General features: G+C 34.6%; 1 protein-coding gene across 1 annotated transcript in view; it reads right to left on the reverse strand.

Annotated features, from left to right (window-relative positions):
* The window catches only part of LOC142349740 (uncharacterized), a 30363-nt gene extending 14074 nt beyond the window's left edge, over nucleotides 1-16289 (reverse strand). The window contains exons 1-3 of the mRNA XM_075401482.1: nucleotides 16051-16289; nucleotides 14196-15007; nucleotides 7410-8627 (exon numbers count right to left, since the gene is read on the reverse strand). Of these exons, the coding sequence (XP_075257597.1) occupies nucleotides 7410-8627; nucleotides 14196-15007; nucleotides 16051-16181 (2161 nt within the window). The 5' untranslated portion in view covers nucleotides 16182-16289. The remainder of the gene's footprint in view (nucleotides 1-7409; nucleotides 8628-14195; nucleotides 15008-16050) is intronic.
* Between the last annotated feature and the right edge of the window lie 2608 nt (nucleotides 16290-18897).

Below are 18897 nucleotides of genomic sequence, written 5' to 3' on the forward strand. Positions count from 1 at the left end.
GGACGTCAGAGAACGAAACTAATCAGCTTGCTTCACTGACGCCACTGTTGGTGGTTTTTCAAAAAAGACCCTTGAGTTATTTTTACTTTGGCACGATATGCCTGGGCTACCCTTTGCCCACTGTTATTCCTTGTCAACAACTGAAACTTTCGTGAGATTTGCTTCACAAATCTTCTTTTGCTACCGTGAAAGAGTCATCCATTTCCTAACTATTGAATTTCATCTCTATTTAAAACATTATGTTTTGGTTTTCTTAAAGTTACAGTTTTTAGCACGTGCCTCCTGGTACATATGTTATCTAATATGTTATCTAAGAAGGTATATTTTATTGAGGTATATGTTATATAGGTTATTTCGTCATTCATACCTGATAGTAAAGAATTTTCTAGACCAGAAAAATTAGATAAATTAGAGAAGGAGAAGAAAAAATTTCTGGTTTTTGATTACTACATTATATCACCAAACGAAAAAATGGTTAATGACAAATTTTGTAGAGATGAAGATTGTAATTTTAATATGATATTAAGCAGAAAATTTGAGCAGAAAATTTATTCTTCAAATAGATAGTATGGTAGTTAAAAATGCAGACGTTGATATAAAAAATACTAAACAATTATTCACAACAAGCTATGAGGCAAGCGGTTCCACTTTTGACCCACGTAGGGATGGCTTTGTTGGTAGCAATCAACCAAGTGGCAGTCCCCTAATCCACCTAATCCACCTAATCCACTAATTACTTCATGTAATACATCAGGAGCTTACGAAAAAAGCAGAGATGAAAAATCAACAATTTTATGCTACTGTTATAATGGAAGCAGATAAGACACATTGAATTGTAGGATGGAACTAAAACAATGTGCAAATATTTTTATAAGAATAATAATACTAATAATAATAATAATAATAATAATAATAATAATAATAATAATAATAATAATAATAATAATAATAATTATAATAATAATAATAATAATAATAATAATAATAATAATAATAATAATGATAATAATAATAATAATAATAATAATAATAATAATAATTAGAGTAATAATAATAATAATAATAATAATAATAATAAAAATAATAATAATAATAATAATAATAATAATAATAATAATAATAATAATAATAATAAGAATAATAATACTAATATTAAATTTGTTTTCAGTACGAAATATTCAAGCTTCGAATAATTATACCAAATTAGAGTATAAAGCGTCGTACTGAACGAATGCTAGCATGTGGTATATCTGTATTATTTATATTGTATTTGACTCCAGATGAAGTTTTACAATGAATGCTAATGGTACTGAAGCACATTCTCACATAGTTTTGATAATGAGAACTCAACTGAGCCATTATTTTGTTTCAAAAAACAAAAAGATAAAAAAAGGTAAATGTAAAGCTAATAGTATAGTGGAATGTGTTTCAGTACCATTAGCATTCATTGTAAAATTCCATCTGGAGTCAAATGCAATACAAATAATACAGATATACACATGCTTTTAATTTAATTGAGCTACCAGGAGGTTCTACGATTTAAAAAATCCAACTGTTGTGTTTTATGAAAAGTTAGGTAAAGTTTGAAAGATAACTAATGTTGATGGCGTTAAAGATGAAAATGGAAGACCAGTTGACGGGTCTTTCCCATTTAGCCCCCCCCCCAGCTTAGCGTTCAGATAACCTATAGCCCCCCATTCATGGTAATTATATCATAATGCCATAATGGGGGCTATATTTTCACGGGGGGGGGCTATATTTTAACGGGGAGGCTATAATGGGAAAGACCCCAGTTGACTTTATGACTTTAATGGTACCAATAAAGTCAATTAAAGTCATTTTCCTTGCACTACCTATAACTTTTAATTTAACTTTCCTTTTCAGTTTAAATTTTACTTTAAGTTCTTAGTTTAGTTTTTACTTTCAGTTTCAATTTCTTTTATACGTTAAATTTGATTTTAGTTTTTTTTCAAGTTAGCTTTATCACTTTCTAATTTTATTTTTACGCTAACTAATTTTTAATCAAAAAGTGAAATTAAACTTAAATTCAATATTCAATCGAACCAAGGATCTACACAAGAAGACAACATATAAGAATAAAGAACAGAAGATAAAAAAGATTTAAACGATATAAGATAAAAATATGAGATAAGATAATAACATATAAGAAAAAATACATAAGACAAAAAAGACATATTAGATAACCATGATGAAAAAAATTATGTAAGTCAACAGACTCATAATACAAGTGTATTTATTGTATACATCCCATTTGACCAATTGAGCGTAAATGTGAATATGGAAGTGAGCTTCAACCTTTAGATGGAATGAATTTAATTATGGAACAAACAAAGATGATGCTGCTTTTAGAGAAATATTAACGCAAGAAATATGACTGGAATCTTTTAACCCACATCCTTTCAACTCAACATTTAGTTTGCATCTTTTTTTAGGGATATTATATGCATGCAATAGTTTTCATTAGAGAAGTTAGATCAGAGTTGGCTGTGACGGTAGTAACATTATATATATTTTGAGTTAAATAAATATTAACATAAGAAATAAATAACAAACAATACAGAGAAACAAATGATTAAATATATTGACTTCAACACAGAGACAACATTATAAGGAAGATAATAAATACTTTACAAATTTTAGTGAAAAAATTTAATAACTTTTGATTCATTAAAGAAAAACACATTGTTTTTTGTTGAATGGGTTTTTTATTATCGTTCAAAGCATTTTTGTTTCTTTTTGGGTCTTCATTTTGGTATTTATATTTATTTTTTTGGTGGGTAAAAGTCTTGGCTAAGTTTTATCTTATCACTCTTCCTTTAAAATATCAATAGTTTCTGGTTTACTTTTGAAAAAACTTATACCTATTTTTTATACGTTACTCGAATTCCCCATCGTATCTTATATTACCGATCAATTCCGAATCAGCGAACCGCATCATGGCTCTTCGTACGATGTGACACACGACCAAGTAAAACCATCGCTTGCTTCAAATTAACATGTACAATTGTGTTAAATGAAAAATTCTAAAGTGATGTTTTTATGTGGAACCAAAGTCAGTGAAGCTTCTGGAAGAAGTTTAGTTAAAAATACATAACTGTACGTCATTTTTTTTACAATTCCGTCAACATGGCAGGAGAGTCAATACAAGTGTATATAAAGTTATCATTCCAATTGAGTGTTACGGAACGATTGGGAGTGAGTTTCAACCTGTAGGTAGAAAAAACTTTAATTAACCAACTAACAACGATAATGATGTATTCGGAGAGATTGTAGCATTCGAAAAAAATGTGATGACAAAATGATGTCCCTCAACAGACTCATAATTCAAGTGTATTCAATGTTGTAATCCCTGTTGTGTGTTGTTAAAAGATTGGAAATGACCTTAAACTTGTAGGAAGAAACAACTTTAATTAAGGAACTAACAATGATAATAATGATTTCAGAGAGATTGTAACGTTCAAAACAAAATATGATGTCAAAATGATATAACTCAACAGACTCATAATACAAGTGTATTTATTGTATACATCCCATTTGACCATTTGAGCGTAAATGTGAATATGGAAGTGAGCTTCAACCTTTAGATGGAATGAATTTAATTATGGAACAAACAAAGATGATGCTGCTTTTAGAGATATATTAACGCAAGAAATATGACTGGAATCTTTTAACACACAACCTTTCAACTCAACATTTAGTTTGCATCTTTTTTTAGGGATATTATATGCATGCAATAGTTTTCATTAGAGAAGTTAGATCAGAGTTGGCTGTGACGGTAGTAACATTATATATATTTTGAGTTAAATAAATAGTAACATAAGAAATAAATAACAAACAATACAGAGAAACAAACGATTAAATATATTGACTTCAACACAGAGACAACATTATAAGGAAGATAATAAATACTTTACAAATTTTAGTGAAAAAAATTAATAACTTTTGATTCATTAAAGAAAAACACATTGTTTTTTGTTGAATGGGTTGTTTATTATCGTTCAAAGCATTTTTGTTTCTTTTTGGGTCTTCATTTTGGTATTTATATTTATTTTTTTGGTGGGTAAAAGTCTTGGCTAAGTTTTATCTCATCACTCTTACTTTAAAATATCAATAGTGTCTGGTTTACTTTTGAAAAAACTTATACCTATTTTTTGTACGTTACTCGAATTCCCCATCGTATCTTATATTACCGATCAATTCCGAATCAGCGAACCGCATCATGGATCTTCGTACGATGTGACACACGGCCAAGTAAAACCATCGCTTGCTTCAAATTAACATGTACATTTGTGTTAAATGAAAAATTCTAAAGTGATGTTTTTATGTGGAACCAAAGTCAGTGAAGCTTCTGGAAGAAGTTTGGTTAAAAATACATAACTGTACGTCATTTTTTTACAATTCCGTCAACATGGCAGGAGAGTCAATACAAGTGTATTTAAAGTTGTCATTCCAATTGAGTGTTACGGAACGATTGGGAGTGAGTTTCAACCTGTAGGTAGAAAAAACTTTAATTAACCAACTAACAACGATAATGATGTATTCGGAGAGATTGTAGCGTTCGAAAAAAATGTGATGACAAAATGATGACCCTCAACAGACTCATAATTCAAGTGTATTCAATGTTGTAATCCCTGTTGTGTGTTGTTAAAAGATTGGAAATGACCTTAAACTTGTAGGGAGAAACAACTTTAATTAAGGAACTAACAATGATAATAATGCTTTCAGAGAGATTGTAACGTTCAAAACAAAATATGATGTCAAAATGATATAACTCAACAGACTCATAATACAAGTTTATTTATTGTATACATCCCATTTGACCATTTGAGCGTAAATGAGAATATGGAAGTGAGCTTCAACCTTTAGATGGAATGAATTTAATTATGGAACAAACAAAGATGATGCTGCTTTTAGAGATATATTAACGCAAGAAATATGACTGGAATCTTTTAACCCACAACCTTTCAACTCAACATTTAGTTTGCATCTTTTTTTAGGGATATTATATGCATGCAATAGTTTTCATTAGAGAAGTTAGATCAGAGTTGGCTGCGACGGTAGTAACATTATATATATTTTGAGTTAAATAATTATTAATATAAGAAATAAATAACAAACAATACAGAGAAATAAATGATTAAATATATTGATTTCAACACAGAGACAACATTATAAGGAAGATAATAAATACTTTACAAATTTTAGTGAAAAAAATTAATAACTTTTGATTCATTAAAGAAAAACACATTGTTTTTTGTTGAATGGGCTGTTTATTATCTTTCAAAGCATTTTTGTTTCTTTTTGGGTCTTCATTTTGGTATTTATATTTATTTTTTTGGTGGGTAAAAGTCTTGGCTAAGTTTTATCACATCACTCTTACTTTAAAATATCAATAGTTTCTGGTTTACTTTTGAAAAAACTTATACCTATTTTTTGTACGTTACTCGAATTCCCCATCGTATCTTATATTACCGATCAATTCCGAATCAGCGAACCGCATCATGGATCTTCGTACGATGTGACACACGACCAAGTAAAACCATCGCTTGCTTCAAATTAACATGTACATTTGTGTTAAATGAAAAATTCTAAAGTGATGTTTTTATGTGGAACCAAAGTCAGTGAAGCTTCTGGAAGAAGTATAGTTAAAAATACATAACTGTACGTCATTTTTTTTACAATTCCCTCAACATGGCAGGAGAGTCAATACAAGTGTATTTAAAGTTATCATTCCAATTGAGTGTTACGGAACGATTGGGAGTGAGTTTCAACCTGTAGGTAGAAAAAACTTTAATTAACCAACTAACAACGATAATGATGTATTCGGAGAGATTGTAGCGTTCGAAAAAAATGTGATGACAAAATGATGTCCCTCAACAGACTCATAATTCAAGTGTATTCAATGTTGTAATCCCTGTTGTGTGTTGTTAAAAGATTGGAAATGACCTTAAACTTGTAGGAAGAAACAACTTTAATTAAGGAACTAACAATGATAATAATGCTTTCAGAGAGATTGTAACGTTCAAAACAAAATATGATGTCAAAATGATATAACTCAACAGACTCATAATACAAGTGTATTCAATGTTTTCATCCCATTTGAGCGCTAATGTGAATTTGGAAATGAGTCTTAATCTGTAGAGGGAAAAATTTAACTTTGGAACTAAAGTTGATGATGATGCTTTCAGAGAGATTGTAGCGTTCAAAACAAAATATGATGACAAAATGATATAACCCAATAGATTCATAATACAATTGTTTTGTATGTTTTCATCCAAATGAGTTTTAATCTGTAGAGGGAAACAAATTTAATTATGGAACTAACATTGATGATGATGCTTTCAGAGAGATTGTAGCATTCAAAACAAAATATGATGACAAATTGATATAACTCAAGAGACTCATAATACAAGTGTATTTAATTTTTTCATCCCATTTCAGCGCAAATGTGAAATGGGAAATGAGTTTTAATCTGTAGAAGGGAACAAATTTAATTATGGAACTAACATTGATGATGATGTTTTTGACATACCATAAAGTAAAACCATCGGTCACTTCAAATTCACATGTACATTTTTGCTATGTGAAAAATTCTAAAGCGATGTTTATATAAAAAATTATATTCAGAGATTTTTCTGAAAGAACCTTAGTTGAAAGAACCTAACTGTACCTGACTTAATTTTTACAATTCTCTCAAACATTGTCGGAGAGTGCAATTGAAAAAAAAAGGAAATTGTTGTTTTCGTGACCATATGTTGCATGCGTTTATCAGTTGGTACCGTGACTTGGTAATTATTTTAAAAACACCAAAAATGAGTATGATTGTTTAATCCATGTTTTATTATTCATTAAAAAGGGGCTAAAAATGTGTTTGTTTTGTCTATTTTACTCTGTGTTCAAGCAGATAAGTAACATATATAAGTAACATATATTACTGATCCCAACATCTTGGCCGACATGTTCTGTATCCTAACCATTTCTGGTCTGCCAATAGTCGACCCGACCATATAGGTTCAGTCTACACAAAGTTGTTTCATACCAAATATTGATCGCCCGTAACGAAATCCAAGTTTAAATCAGTACTGGCTCAGTCTAAATCCAACTGCAAGTCAGAACTGATTCAGAGAATCATTCATGATCAACTTAGCTTTTGCTTGTTCAACTTTAGACCAGGTTTGATATTAAAGTCGTCAGACTTGATTAAACCTTTTTCAGTACTGACTTACACTTGCAGTTCGGTTCGGGCAATCAAGATCGCTTCAATCATCTACATTTGAACTAAAGATCTCTTTTCCGTGGCCCAAGGCCATCTGACATACCGGTTTTGGGTCGTCATACTTGTCCTGGGCAAAATTAATTTGGTACAGTTATTAAAAAGTTTTACTCACGAGTACAGAATCTGATAGAGTCTCTATCGCCAGCAAGTGGGGTGATCAGGACACCGTCAAAAGCAATAGCGGTTACTGTGAGTACATAGGCTGTTCCAGTGACCAGATTGTACACATGGATAGAACCCACAGCAGCTGGAGACTGATTGGAGGAGAAAACAACGGAATCGCAACCATTGTCATCGTCAGACTCACATGAGAGACTGATTTGGGATATATTTGCAGATACATTCGAATCAACTGCCGACAGATTGACCGATGTCTTGGTTGTAGATGTGATCGACAAGGAAACTTGAGAAGAGACGCTAGCTGATTTTGTAGCTCCCCCAATTAAAGTAACAGCAGAAGTAGCTCCTACTTCAGAAAAAGTCGCACCACCAGTGCTTCCAACGACTCCCTCCATCACCCCGGCAGTGGTGCCAACGGCTCCCCCCATCACCCCGGCAGTGGTGCCAACGACTCCCCCCATTACTCCGTCAGTGGTACCAACGACTCCCTCCATCACCCCGGCAGTAGTACTAGCGACTCCACCCATCACTGCTGCCAGAGTGGTGCTTCCGACGCCATCGAAAACTCTGGTAGTGGAACCGTCAACCCCACCCATCACTGCTGCCAGAGTGGTGCTTCCGACGCCATCGAAAACTCTGGTAGTGGAACCGTCAACCCCACCCATCACTGCTGCCAGAGTGGTGCTTCCGACGCCATCGGAAACTCTGGTAGTGGAACCGTCAACCCCACCCATCACTGCTGCCAGAGTGGTGCTTCCGACGCCATCGAAAACTCTGGTAGTGGAACCGTCAACCCCACCCATCACTGCTGCCAGAGTGGTGCTTCCGACGCCATCGAAAACTCTGGTAGTGGAACCGTCAACCCCACCCATCACTGCTGCCAGAGTGGTGCTTCCGACGCCATCGAAAACTCTGGTAGTGGAACCGTCAACCCCACCCATCACTGCTGCCAGAGTGGTGCTTCCGACGCCATCGAAAACCCTGGTAGTGGAACCGTCAACTAAAACACTAGTGGTGGAATCTGGGTCGTTACTTATTGTACTAGTTGGAACGATGTATTCGCATCCAGTGACGCTGGCTGCTGAAAATATTGTTTGCGACTGGCCAGTTTGGCTGAGCTCATAGAGCCATAGTCCTGGTGTTCCTATGTTGGACGAGTTCAGTAGACACCCAGCATCGGCACCACCGGAGAAAGGAAGTTCAAATTTGCCTGGAAAAAAAATTTTAATATCCGACACCTGAACAAAACGAAATTAATACATTTATGAATTCTATGCACTGAAATTAAGCGAATGAAACACGCCCGTGCAAATTTTAGAATGCCAGAAACCAACGCTGTCGATTTGAGAACGCCAGATCTTCCTTTATACGGTGCCAGATCTTAAAGTACTCAAACATGCAAAAACGTGCTTGTCACTTGAAAATGAATCTGCAGTTTATAAATACAGCCCCAACAAAGACACACATGTTAGGGAAATCAAATTGCGAAATTTCACATTCTATAGCTGAATCACTTTCAAAATTCACATCATCTAAAATTTGAGACTCAGACAAAATCCAAATCGGTATGTTGTTGTTGTTGTTGTTGTTGTTGTTGTTGTTGTTGTTGTTGTTGTTGCTGTTGTTGTTGTTGTTGTTGTTGTTGTTCTTGTTGTTGTTGTTGTTGTTGTTGTTGTTGTTGTTGTTGTTGTTGTTGTTGTTGTTGTTGTTTTTGTTGTTGTTGTTGTTGTTGTTGTTGTTGTTGTTGTTGCCTTCAGTCAGAGAGTGTCCTCTTTGGAGTTGGTTATTTTCATATAAAGAGGTTAAAGACGACAATCCTAATGAGTTCTCACTCAATAATGTTTCTGAAATAACGTATCTTCTTTCACAATAATTGGAATAGAGGAAGCCAACGTTTTCACTCCAATGTTTTGATTACAAAAACGTTTTCTCCCATTTTTGATTTCTCTTGTTCTATAAAAGACTCCTTTGAGTTCGGAGTTATTTTGTTAGGCTCAGCTCTATGATTGCAAAGGGAAAATGTCGACCGCCGGTGGGATAAATGGTTCCAGTTTTTGCTTTTTATTCTTCCCACAATACATAAATTTGAACAATTTCACGTTCGCGGACAAAGATAACCATGGATCAATTTGCCCGCCCAATGAAAAACTTGCAACAACTGTGGAATTGTCAACCACTTCCCAAAAATGTGTTTAAAACTCTAAAAACAGAAACAACCCCAAACCAGTGGTAATCAAATCGAGGAGACTGTAGCACATGGCGTTGAGCTTTAATGAGTTAACTACGTCACAAGCTACATCCAATTTTCCAATCAAGTTTTTGATTCCACATATAAAAACTTGTATGACTGGGCAGCAGTCATAACAAGCAAAAAGGCAACAAAAGCGGAATCGCTAAATTTTTAGATACACTTTGGAATTACAGTCAGCACTGCAAACATCCATTTAGGACGTATTTTGTAGTATCGTCAACAAAAGTCTGGCAACAAAGATACTACGAGAAAATTCAACGTCGTCTATAATGAACCAATACAAAAATTGGCCAACTACAAACTTCAATTGCCTGCAACAATTAGAAATCACAAAAACGCATTGTTGACAGATCGCCAGAATGGCCAAAAAGCACGCAGCGTCGAGATCTGCTTCAACATTCTGGCAACAAAAACAACTTGAAACTGGTAAATTTTTTAACAAAATAACATATCAAACCCAATAACCTCCCAGATAACGTTATTAATACTCAATTCCCAGGACTTTTTTCTTGCATTGGTTTACCAAAGACTCACATAGCAAAAAAGCAGTACTCAAAAAAACTGCACCACCGAATACCAAAAATGTGACAATTTCCTTTTAAACTAAAACATAGAGTCATTGAAAAAATTTATGGTCTACAGTTAAAAGGGTTTGGTGTTCTAAAAAACTTAGTTTTTCTGACTGATGATAATTTTATTATCTCCAATAATCACAACTGTGAGAAGAGAAGATACTATAAGAATCGCATATGATTCGAATGTTCTCAAGCAACGGACACAAATAAGGATTAAATGCCAAACATCGAAAAACTCATTGATCCGATATCACAAAAAATCTGAAACTCAAAACGGTCAAAATGCATACTTTACAACAATAGATCAAAGATATGCGCATAGTCAACTTCAACTTCAAAATGATACATTTGAACAACGTAATTTAAACATTGATTGTGGAGAATGGACTGGAATATTATGTTTAAAAACTGGGTTTTACAGTCTAGCGTGCTTGGTTGCCCAATTCTAAAAAGCTATCAAAGATACATTAATCTGTTTCTAAAATTCAATTTGCTTTCTGGATGTTATAATCGTATTCTGTACAGGTCCATTATATTTCTGGAATCAGTCCATTACATTCGTGAAATTATCGTAAAATTCACACCACTATGTCACTCAGTTTTTCCATTGTTGAAAAAATCGTTGACCTTTACATTTACCTAAAACCATGAACTTTTTTTGATTAATTCAAAGAGAAAATTGAGCCAAGTACCCAATATTGTCCGTTTAATCCTAGTTCTGAAAGTCGGATTAGATGCGATTTATCTATACCAATATTAGGTGGTGCGTTGGTAGAGAACAACGAAGATAGATGGAATCCAATTGCATTTGCGTCACAATTTTTAAACACTACTGAAGAACATATAATGCAAACAAAATTGAATTACTGGTATAGTCTGTTTATTTGATTACATTAAATGCTACCTATATGGAATATTATTTAGTGTCATAACATAACAGATCATTGAGCATTTCTTTCAACTTTTTAAGAACAAAGATGTAACAAGTCAGACAATGGCCATTCCTTTCGACGGGTTGATTGACCAATTCCATGATTTTTTTCAATTGAACAAAAGCTCGAACTAAAATGGGCATTTTGAAAACATATCTCGAAACCCGTTTGCCAAGGCCAAAATAATCTACTCTCATGACAAAGATTTTGTTGTAGTTACCTTTTCAAAAACACCATATTCAAAGAAAAAAATCGCCAAAACCTAATTCAAAATCAAATGTAACATTATCTCATAATAGAAAACAGTAATAAGATCAGATGAATAATGTTTTCACTTTGGCACCGAAAATGACACTGACCAAACAAGCTAAAGTGTTAGAATGCCAACATTCACAAGAAACGCAAATTAAAGTGTTTATAAAATTAACACTTTCGCAATGAAAAAGGGACACGTGAAAACCATATTAATCAAATTTCAAATTAGGCAATGGCGTCGCAAATGTGATATTTTTTAAAAGTGATTGAGTTTGATTCTGAGATTTTTGTTCATCAAATTGAGATATTTCTTGTGAATTGTCTTGTATTGTGCGCATTGACTGTAAATGGATGTTTTTCTACGTTGTTATTAGTCAGTGATGTTTGTGTTTCGTCAGTTTGTAATTTTTGATGGAAATTCAGGAATTGCCAATTAATTTTCAGGGAACCAGCTGTATATTTAGTGAAATGATTCTGGAAAATTTGGTAAAAATGCCGAAAACTTAGCAGCAATTTTTTCTTTTCCTGTGTAAAACTGTCGTACAAGTTTACGCCAAAAACGAAGCATAAACGATGAAAAGAGGGCTAGAAACTCCAAAATATCCGTATCTGTAAACTTAGAGTCAGCGACTGTTGTCATGTAGGTATCTATAACTAGATAATCCTAAGATCTCTTTGACGGACATTGCTATGCAGCTCTAGAGGTAAAAGTGTATAAAATCAGTGACTTGTTTTATCCGATTTAGAAATTCATACTTACTATCTCAGAGAAAACAGAAAAGTGTATCATAAACTATACAAGTTTGTGCACGAGTCTATATATCTCGATGTAACATAATAGATCCTCTTGTGAGAGTCGAGCCAAAAAACTCTTCTTAGATAAAAGGAGAATAAAAGGAGAATGCCATTCTAGCAAATTTAGATTTTTCTGCTACTGAGGTAAAGGGCTGTCTCTCATGGAAAAAAACAGTGACCTTTGAATCGTACGTCTGTGCTGACTAGCAGATTAAATTCGTCAACTGGGGCGACATTAACATTTTTGAGTGGTTGTAAATCTTCTCAACACTGCTATTTATATTGTTGTAAATCAAGTTCGTTCTCGTTGAAAGTAGATCTGTGGACAAAAGAGTCTCCATTCTGTATTAGTGTTTTACATAACAAATGGCCTAACTATTTGTATAAACTGTTTTGATATGACTCTACCTAATTTTTAGTTTTTTTTCTCAATCTGTAACAAAGTGTAAAAGTTTTAGAGTGGAATGATTGCTGGTCAGTCCTTTTTACGTTTAGCGTTTGCAGAATCACTGTTCGCACTAGTTAACGAATACCCAAGTAGGGCTCTCTTTTTGCCTTATACTTCCTAGGTATGGAGCTAATTATTTCTTCGCGCAAAGTAGACTTACCTAACTCTGTCTTAGTAACCGAATCTGGAAAACTGAACATAAACTGCAGTTATACCGGCAACGAATATACAAAGTGACGTAGTCAAAGATATATGCATTACGTGTCAATTTATGAGATTGATTGGAAATAACATACAGTCTTTCTTTAAAAAGAATAGAGTGTTTTCAGTATGCGTTTGGTTAAGGAATTCACTTATTAAGTCTCTGTCTGCTGCAACTTTATTTAAAGAAAACCAATATCTGGTCTCAACTCCTTCTCAATGAGCGTTAGGACAACTCGGCATAAATTTTCAATGAAAAAAAATTAAGAAAAAATTTTAAATATTAGGCCAAAGAAAGACCCATGAAAAAAGTTTTTCTTGAATCATAGTTTGAAGGAAACCAAAATCAGGAATCAATTGAGTCGAGTTCTATTCGAGAAAAAAGTTTAGGTCGAGCTTAAGTCGAGCAAAATATTGTGTCGAACTAAAGTCCAGATGACAATAAAGCCGAACCAAAGTTTTTTTCATGGTTCATATTGGTCGAGTATGGTCTTTTCATAAGTCTAGTTCAAAATTGGGCAATAACTATCAAATACAGCAAGCAAATTTGTCTTTTCTTCGAAGTAAAACCAGATATACAATTAGTTTCCGTTATATGTTAGCGATCTTTTTGAAAATGTTTGAATAGCCATCCCGGACCGAGGGTTTTCCCCAAAATAACGGAGAAGAGGGTGTAAAGAGTGTAGAAATGACATAATCACATTCATATTTCTTCGCTTATTGAAAGGCAGAAAAGTGTAATTATAAGAGTGTAGTTTATAAGAAATAAACGTCGAAGGAGATACTGAGAATTGATCCCCTAATCTGCCCGTTGTCGAACATCTTACTTTCACTTTGTTCATTAATCATTGCGCCAATTCATACTATCATCAGAGGTTTCAATTTTGGTTATAATGTTAATTGTGTAGGAGTGTAATTTATTATCAGTCCACCCTAAATTACACTCTTTGCAAAGAGTACCAAAAGAATGGTGAAAATAGTGTAAATACAGTGTAATTTTTTTCAAAAATTACCCTCTTACACTCTTTTCCCTGATTAATAGGAGTGCAATACGCATTACACCTTAATCCTCGCTAATTAGGGGTGGATTAAGGGTGAAACCTCGGCCCAGGTTTTCCAGATCGAAGTTGAGTTCTTTTTTCTAACAAACTACAATTTAAAGGCTTATCTTGTGATCAAACTTATTGTTCAGAAAACACCATGCAAACTTCTGGCTGAAAGCTTCAAGGAGAATTATCAGGATATCAAAATAGAGCCTGAAACAGGTTTTTTCTAAGCTAATTACTTGTAGTCAACTGGGATATTATAAATAAATAAATACCGATTGAGGGTCCATTAATTCCTGCCCGGACATAATTCCCATCGCCATCATTTTCAATGTACATCAGGTCAAAGTAGTCGAACAGAGTGACACATCTTGAAGTCGGAGTGGTTTGACAGCAAATGACAAATTGGAATGTGTTTTGTTTGTCAACAACCTCCGGGGGTTGGGCGACCTTGTACCAGGATACCACGGTACCCCAGGTGGGAGCGAAACCATCCGTGATCAGGGAAGTCACGATGGCGAAGTCTTTAGATAGGCATGCTCGGGAAATGACATTGTTGAGCAGTAATGTCACAAAACTCTCATTAACCGTGTGTGAAAAGATAAAATGCCTCATTGACTCGTCGAAATAAGACACAAATTCAAAAATGTAGTAAGAACTCATTGTGTTGTTTCCAGCCGCTATCCAGTCTCTTATAAAGTTTGCTTTTTCAGCGTTGGCTCCATATAGAGGTTTAAACGAATATATTTCAACTGAAGACAGGGTATCAAAACGGTTAGATGCTTGTTGTAAAACATCACAAATGGGCTCATAATTAGCGTTGCACCCTCCCCTTTCCATCCAGTTATCAAGTCTGGTGTTGTTAATCAGGGCCACGGCTATCATGGTTGCGGACGGGCTATCGAAGTCATTTCCATCTACCCACTTGGTAGGAATCGGGTTTCCCGAAATATGGGGAAACAGATATCCATTTTCACATACAACAATTGAGTCGTAAGTTGTAGGGCCAACTTTGTAGCTTCCCACTCCAACATTGTTAACCACTGAACACTTGTCAACAGCTTTCCCCAATAGGACTGCATTACCACTGTAATGACCGCCGGGGTGAGGGGGTGGAAATACGAACCAGTTGATCCAGTCAAAATTGGCCATGATTAAATGGTCCAGACGAAAAAATTAATCAAGACTCGAATTAGCTCGCATTAGCTCCAATTGCCACGAAATAAACCGACCGTACAAGACTATGAGAAGTTTCGCGGCTATGAATCGACGACTTGACGGTACGAAAATGTGCGTCTATGATCAGACTTTGTGAGCGAGGCGAAAAAACACCCTCATATGCCCAGACAAGAAGTTGACAAGATTCGAAATTGCGCTCTTACGTCCAAAAAAAGTGCAAAATTATTCGAAATTGTGCAATTATAGACAAGCATGAGCGGATGGAACAAATATTGAAAGAGTGCGCAACGATGATTGGACAATCTTGACAGTGCGAAACTGCGGGACTATGATCAGTCACAATTTTAATACATGCTGAAACTTTTTCTCATTATAATTTATTGTTATCTTGCTGCTTTTTCTACAAGAGCTACTGAAAAAAGTAACTATGAAAACTGAAATGTAAACTACATATGTTAACTGATGAGAGAAAAAACAAAAAAGAAAAACATTCTTTTATTCTATTTTTTGTACTCAAATTTTATCAATTCTGTACTCAGTCTCTTGTTATTCATTGATTTTTCATACAAACAGAATAAAAGAATAACTTTCTTTTTGTTTTGCTTTTCATAGGTAAGTTATAGGTAAGTTATCATAAGTAGTTTACATTGCAATTTTCCTAGTTACTTTTTTCTTGGAAAAAAAAGAGTACACACAATTCAAATTCTGCCGAATTATGAGGCAGAATTAGTCAGATTATGAATCGAATTCTCGCCCTTTGTTTGATTCGAATTTGCGCGATTTAATCAGACAATTGGAGACTATGATTCGATTATGCGGTCCTATGATTAGACATAGCGCTCCTATGATTCGAAATAGCGCGACAAAAATATGATCCAAACCGTGTAATTAACGCCTGGGGTCGTTCTTCCACAAGACAATAATTATCGAATCAAGTTTCGACCACCTCACCCCGGGTAATGAGACAGATAGAATTCAAGCGGGCCTTCATAAGTGATACCCGGTGATCCGTATACCAAAGGGATAGAACTAAATATCACATTGAGGACTCTATTAGCCAAAAAAGCAATGGTTGTTCTCATTTTTCCCCAAAATAATATTACGGCGCCTGTGAACTGTCAAGTTGATTGCCAATTTTTTAAACTCAAGTTTTCGAAGATTGTCAAGTTTCTGATCGAATTGCAGTGACTGGCATACAGGATTGACTACTTCTTGGCAATGGTCGTCTGCTAAAAAATAGATCATTACTTTTTTTGTCTTTTTATGGGTTGAGGTTCACGTTGAAAATTGCTAAAGATGACAGATTTTAGTTAAAAGCGGCAATTTTGAGTTAAAAGCGGCAAACTTCGGTGAAGAAAGACACAGACGCGGCCAGCTTGTGAAACAAAATTCAACATTTAAAACTGCAGATCTTATGAATGTTCCCGCGTGCAAACTTATGACGATTTGCGAAAGTGTTACGGTGGATGTTTTGAAGGTTTAAACAATTGAATAGCTTTCAGGTCAATCCTAACATTGCCAATATTTAAGGAAATTTGTGAGGCATGCGGCGAAAATATGCTTTCACTGCTTGTACAGCGTCCGACTCTCAAATTTGTGTGTTCCAACCCTCAATTTTGTTTTGCGACCCTGATATTTTGTGATGTCAGTTTGGCCGATCGATATGTTTTGGGGACAAGAAACAGAAATAGTTCCATTGACACGCTCTTCGACAGTTTTCTCGGTCGTTCATAAAATTCTTTAAAATTTCCTTCTCAAAAAGATTGAGGCCTAGTATTTTCGAAATTGTAATGTTTCTGACCGCTTTCGTCTTTCACGCTTCGTCGACGTTTAAGTGCTTAAATAGTCTTTACCTAAAAGTTATACGGAATGAACGATCTGACAACATTAATAGAAATTACTTGATTATCACTTTTTGGTGACACTTTTTAGACAACTTAAGTTATTTGCTTTAATCGAATAAAAAGTTGGTTTAATTTCTTTTTCGAACTAAACTGTCCGGATTCACAAATATATGACGTTTAACAACATCTGCATCTGAAAAATATAAATTTTGAGCTTTCTTAATTGTATGGGTTCGATGAAATCAAATTGATGAACTACTGTTATTGACTTTTGACTTATTTAGATAAAAATATTCACTAACGTTGATCTTTGACCGTAATTAAGTTAATTTTTGATTTTTTTGTGCCCAAACTCACTAAGTACATAAATTAACAACTTTATAGAGGTGATTGCATTTAGGTGAGTAGCATTCCTAGAACGCACTAAGAAAAGGGGGTTTTTATGCCATGGTTATAATAGGGAATAAATCGCATGGAGGACAACAGGTTATAGAATTGCATGTGGTGATAATAGGGTATAGGAATACATGCGGATAATATGGTATAGAGTTGCATTCGGATAATAGGGTATATGACTACATGCGGATAACAATGCTTAGTCTGAGCGGTGAATTGTTTTATCTGGTAGTCAAAAGTCTAACCGTCTAAGATAACTTCTCTTCTCCCTCTAACTTTAACGTGCGTTCGGTGAACTTAGGCCGAAATAAGTTTTGTACAAATTGAACTCTTCATATAAATTTAGCCAAGGCCCCTTAATTTGAAAAGAACACGAGTTAAAATAACAAACCAGTGCGAGTCTGCGCAAAGCAATTGAAACTTAAATCAACACACGAGAAAGTCTCTATAGAAGCACAATAAAGTAGTTTGCGCTGAAACTAATATTCACCGCTACCTTCACGGGCCTCAAAATCAAAAAAAAGAGCAAAGACTTTCTTCTTCTGAATAACTGGCTCCATCGAAAGCAACGATTTGATCATCAGGAATATCACTCTCTCTGACGTTTGCATTATTGATCAATCCAGGATCGGGCGGCAAATAGCTGCTGGCGTCGTCCAGCAGTTGTTTTGATCTCTCAATGCATTCTTTGCGAAATATTTTGGCGAGGGTTGTAATGCAGTAGTTTCGAAAGGCCAATTTACTTGACTATCTTTGAAGAGTTCGCTTAATTTATCTTCGCTGTAGTCCCAACTTATTTGATTGTCCGTTTGATTTGGATCGAACCATCTGAGTGAATCATTATATAGATTAGAGAACACTTTTTCTGCGCATGTTTCTAATGAGTAATGTCCGACGGGAAGTGTTGATAAACGATTCCGGCAAAGATACCGCTTGTAATCAAAGTAAAGAGTGAAGCTTTGTTGGCCTTTATCTGTTTTAAAACGCGATTCTCCGATGTTATACAGCTATTTAGCCATCTCACTGGTTTCGACAATATTATCGTATCTTTATACAATTTATGTGTCAATAGTCTCTGTGCTGCATATGTGACGCTTCTGGCCGACAGCTTGCGACAACTTGAAAGAGGCAAACTTCTTTTAGGGTTAGTTCTAGCAGTTTTTCGTATTGGGGGTATACGTTGTTATTTTGTTGCGAAAAATAATTGAAGATACTGACCCTTAGACATCATTGAATACATCTTTATTTTGAGATAAACAATTTCCGCAATGATGTCACCACAGAATTCAGCCATGATTTTGCAGGAATTTACTCCTAATTGTCTCATTAAACAGTGCGTGCTCAGTGGGGTAGGAGAAAATATTGAATTTACTTCGGACATCCTGCGTTTGATTTTCCTAATATCTGTACAAGTTGTCTGTATCTATCTTGTAGAGCAGGCTGTCCGTATCCGGGTACAAAAGACGACAGGAGAAACTAGAACGCTTAATTTGATATTAGAACTGGTACATATAACACTTTGATAGATCGAGGACGCTTGCGCCCACAATTGTTGGTG

Source organism: Convolutriloba macropyga, chromosome 11 (genome assembly GCF_964194025.1).
Source record: "Convolutriloba macropyga chromosome 11, txConMacr16.3, whole genome shotgun sequence".
NCBI lineage: Eukaryota > Metazoa > Xenacoelomorpha > Acoela > Convolutidae > Convolutriloba > Convolutriloba macropyga.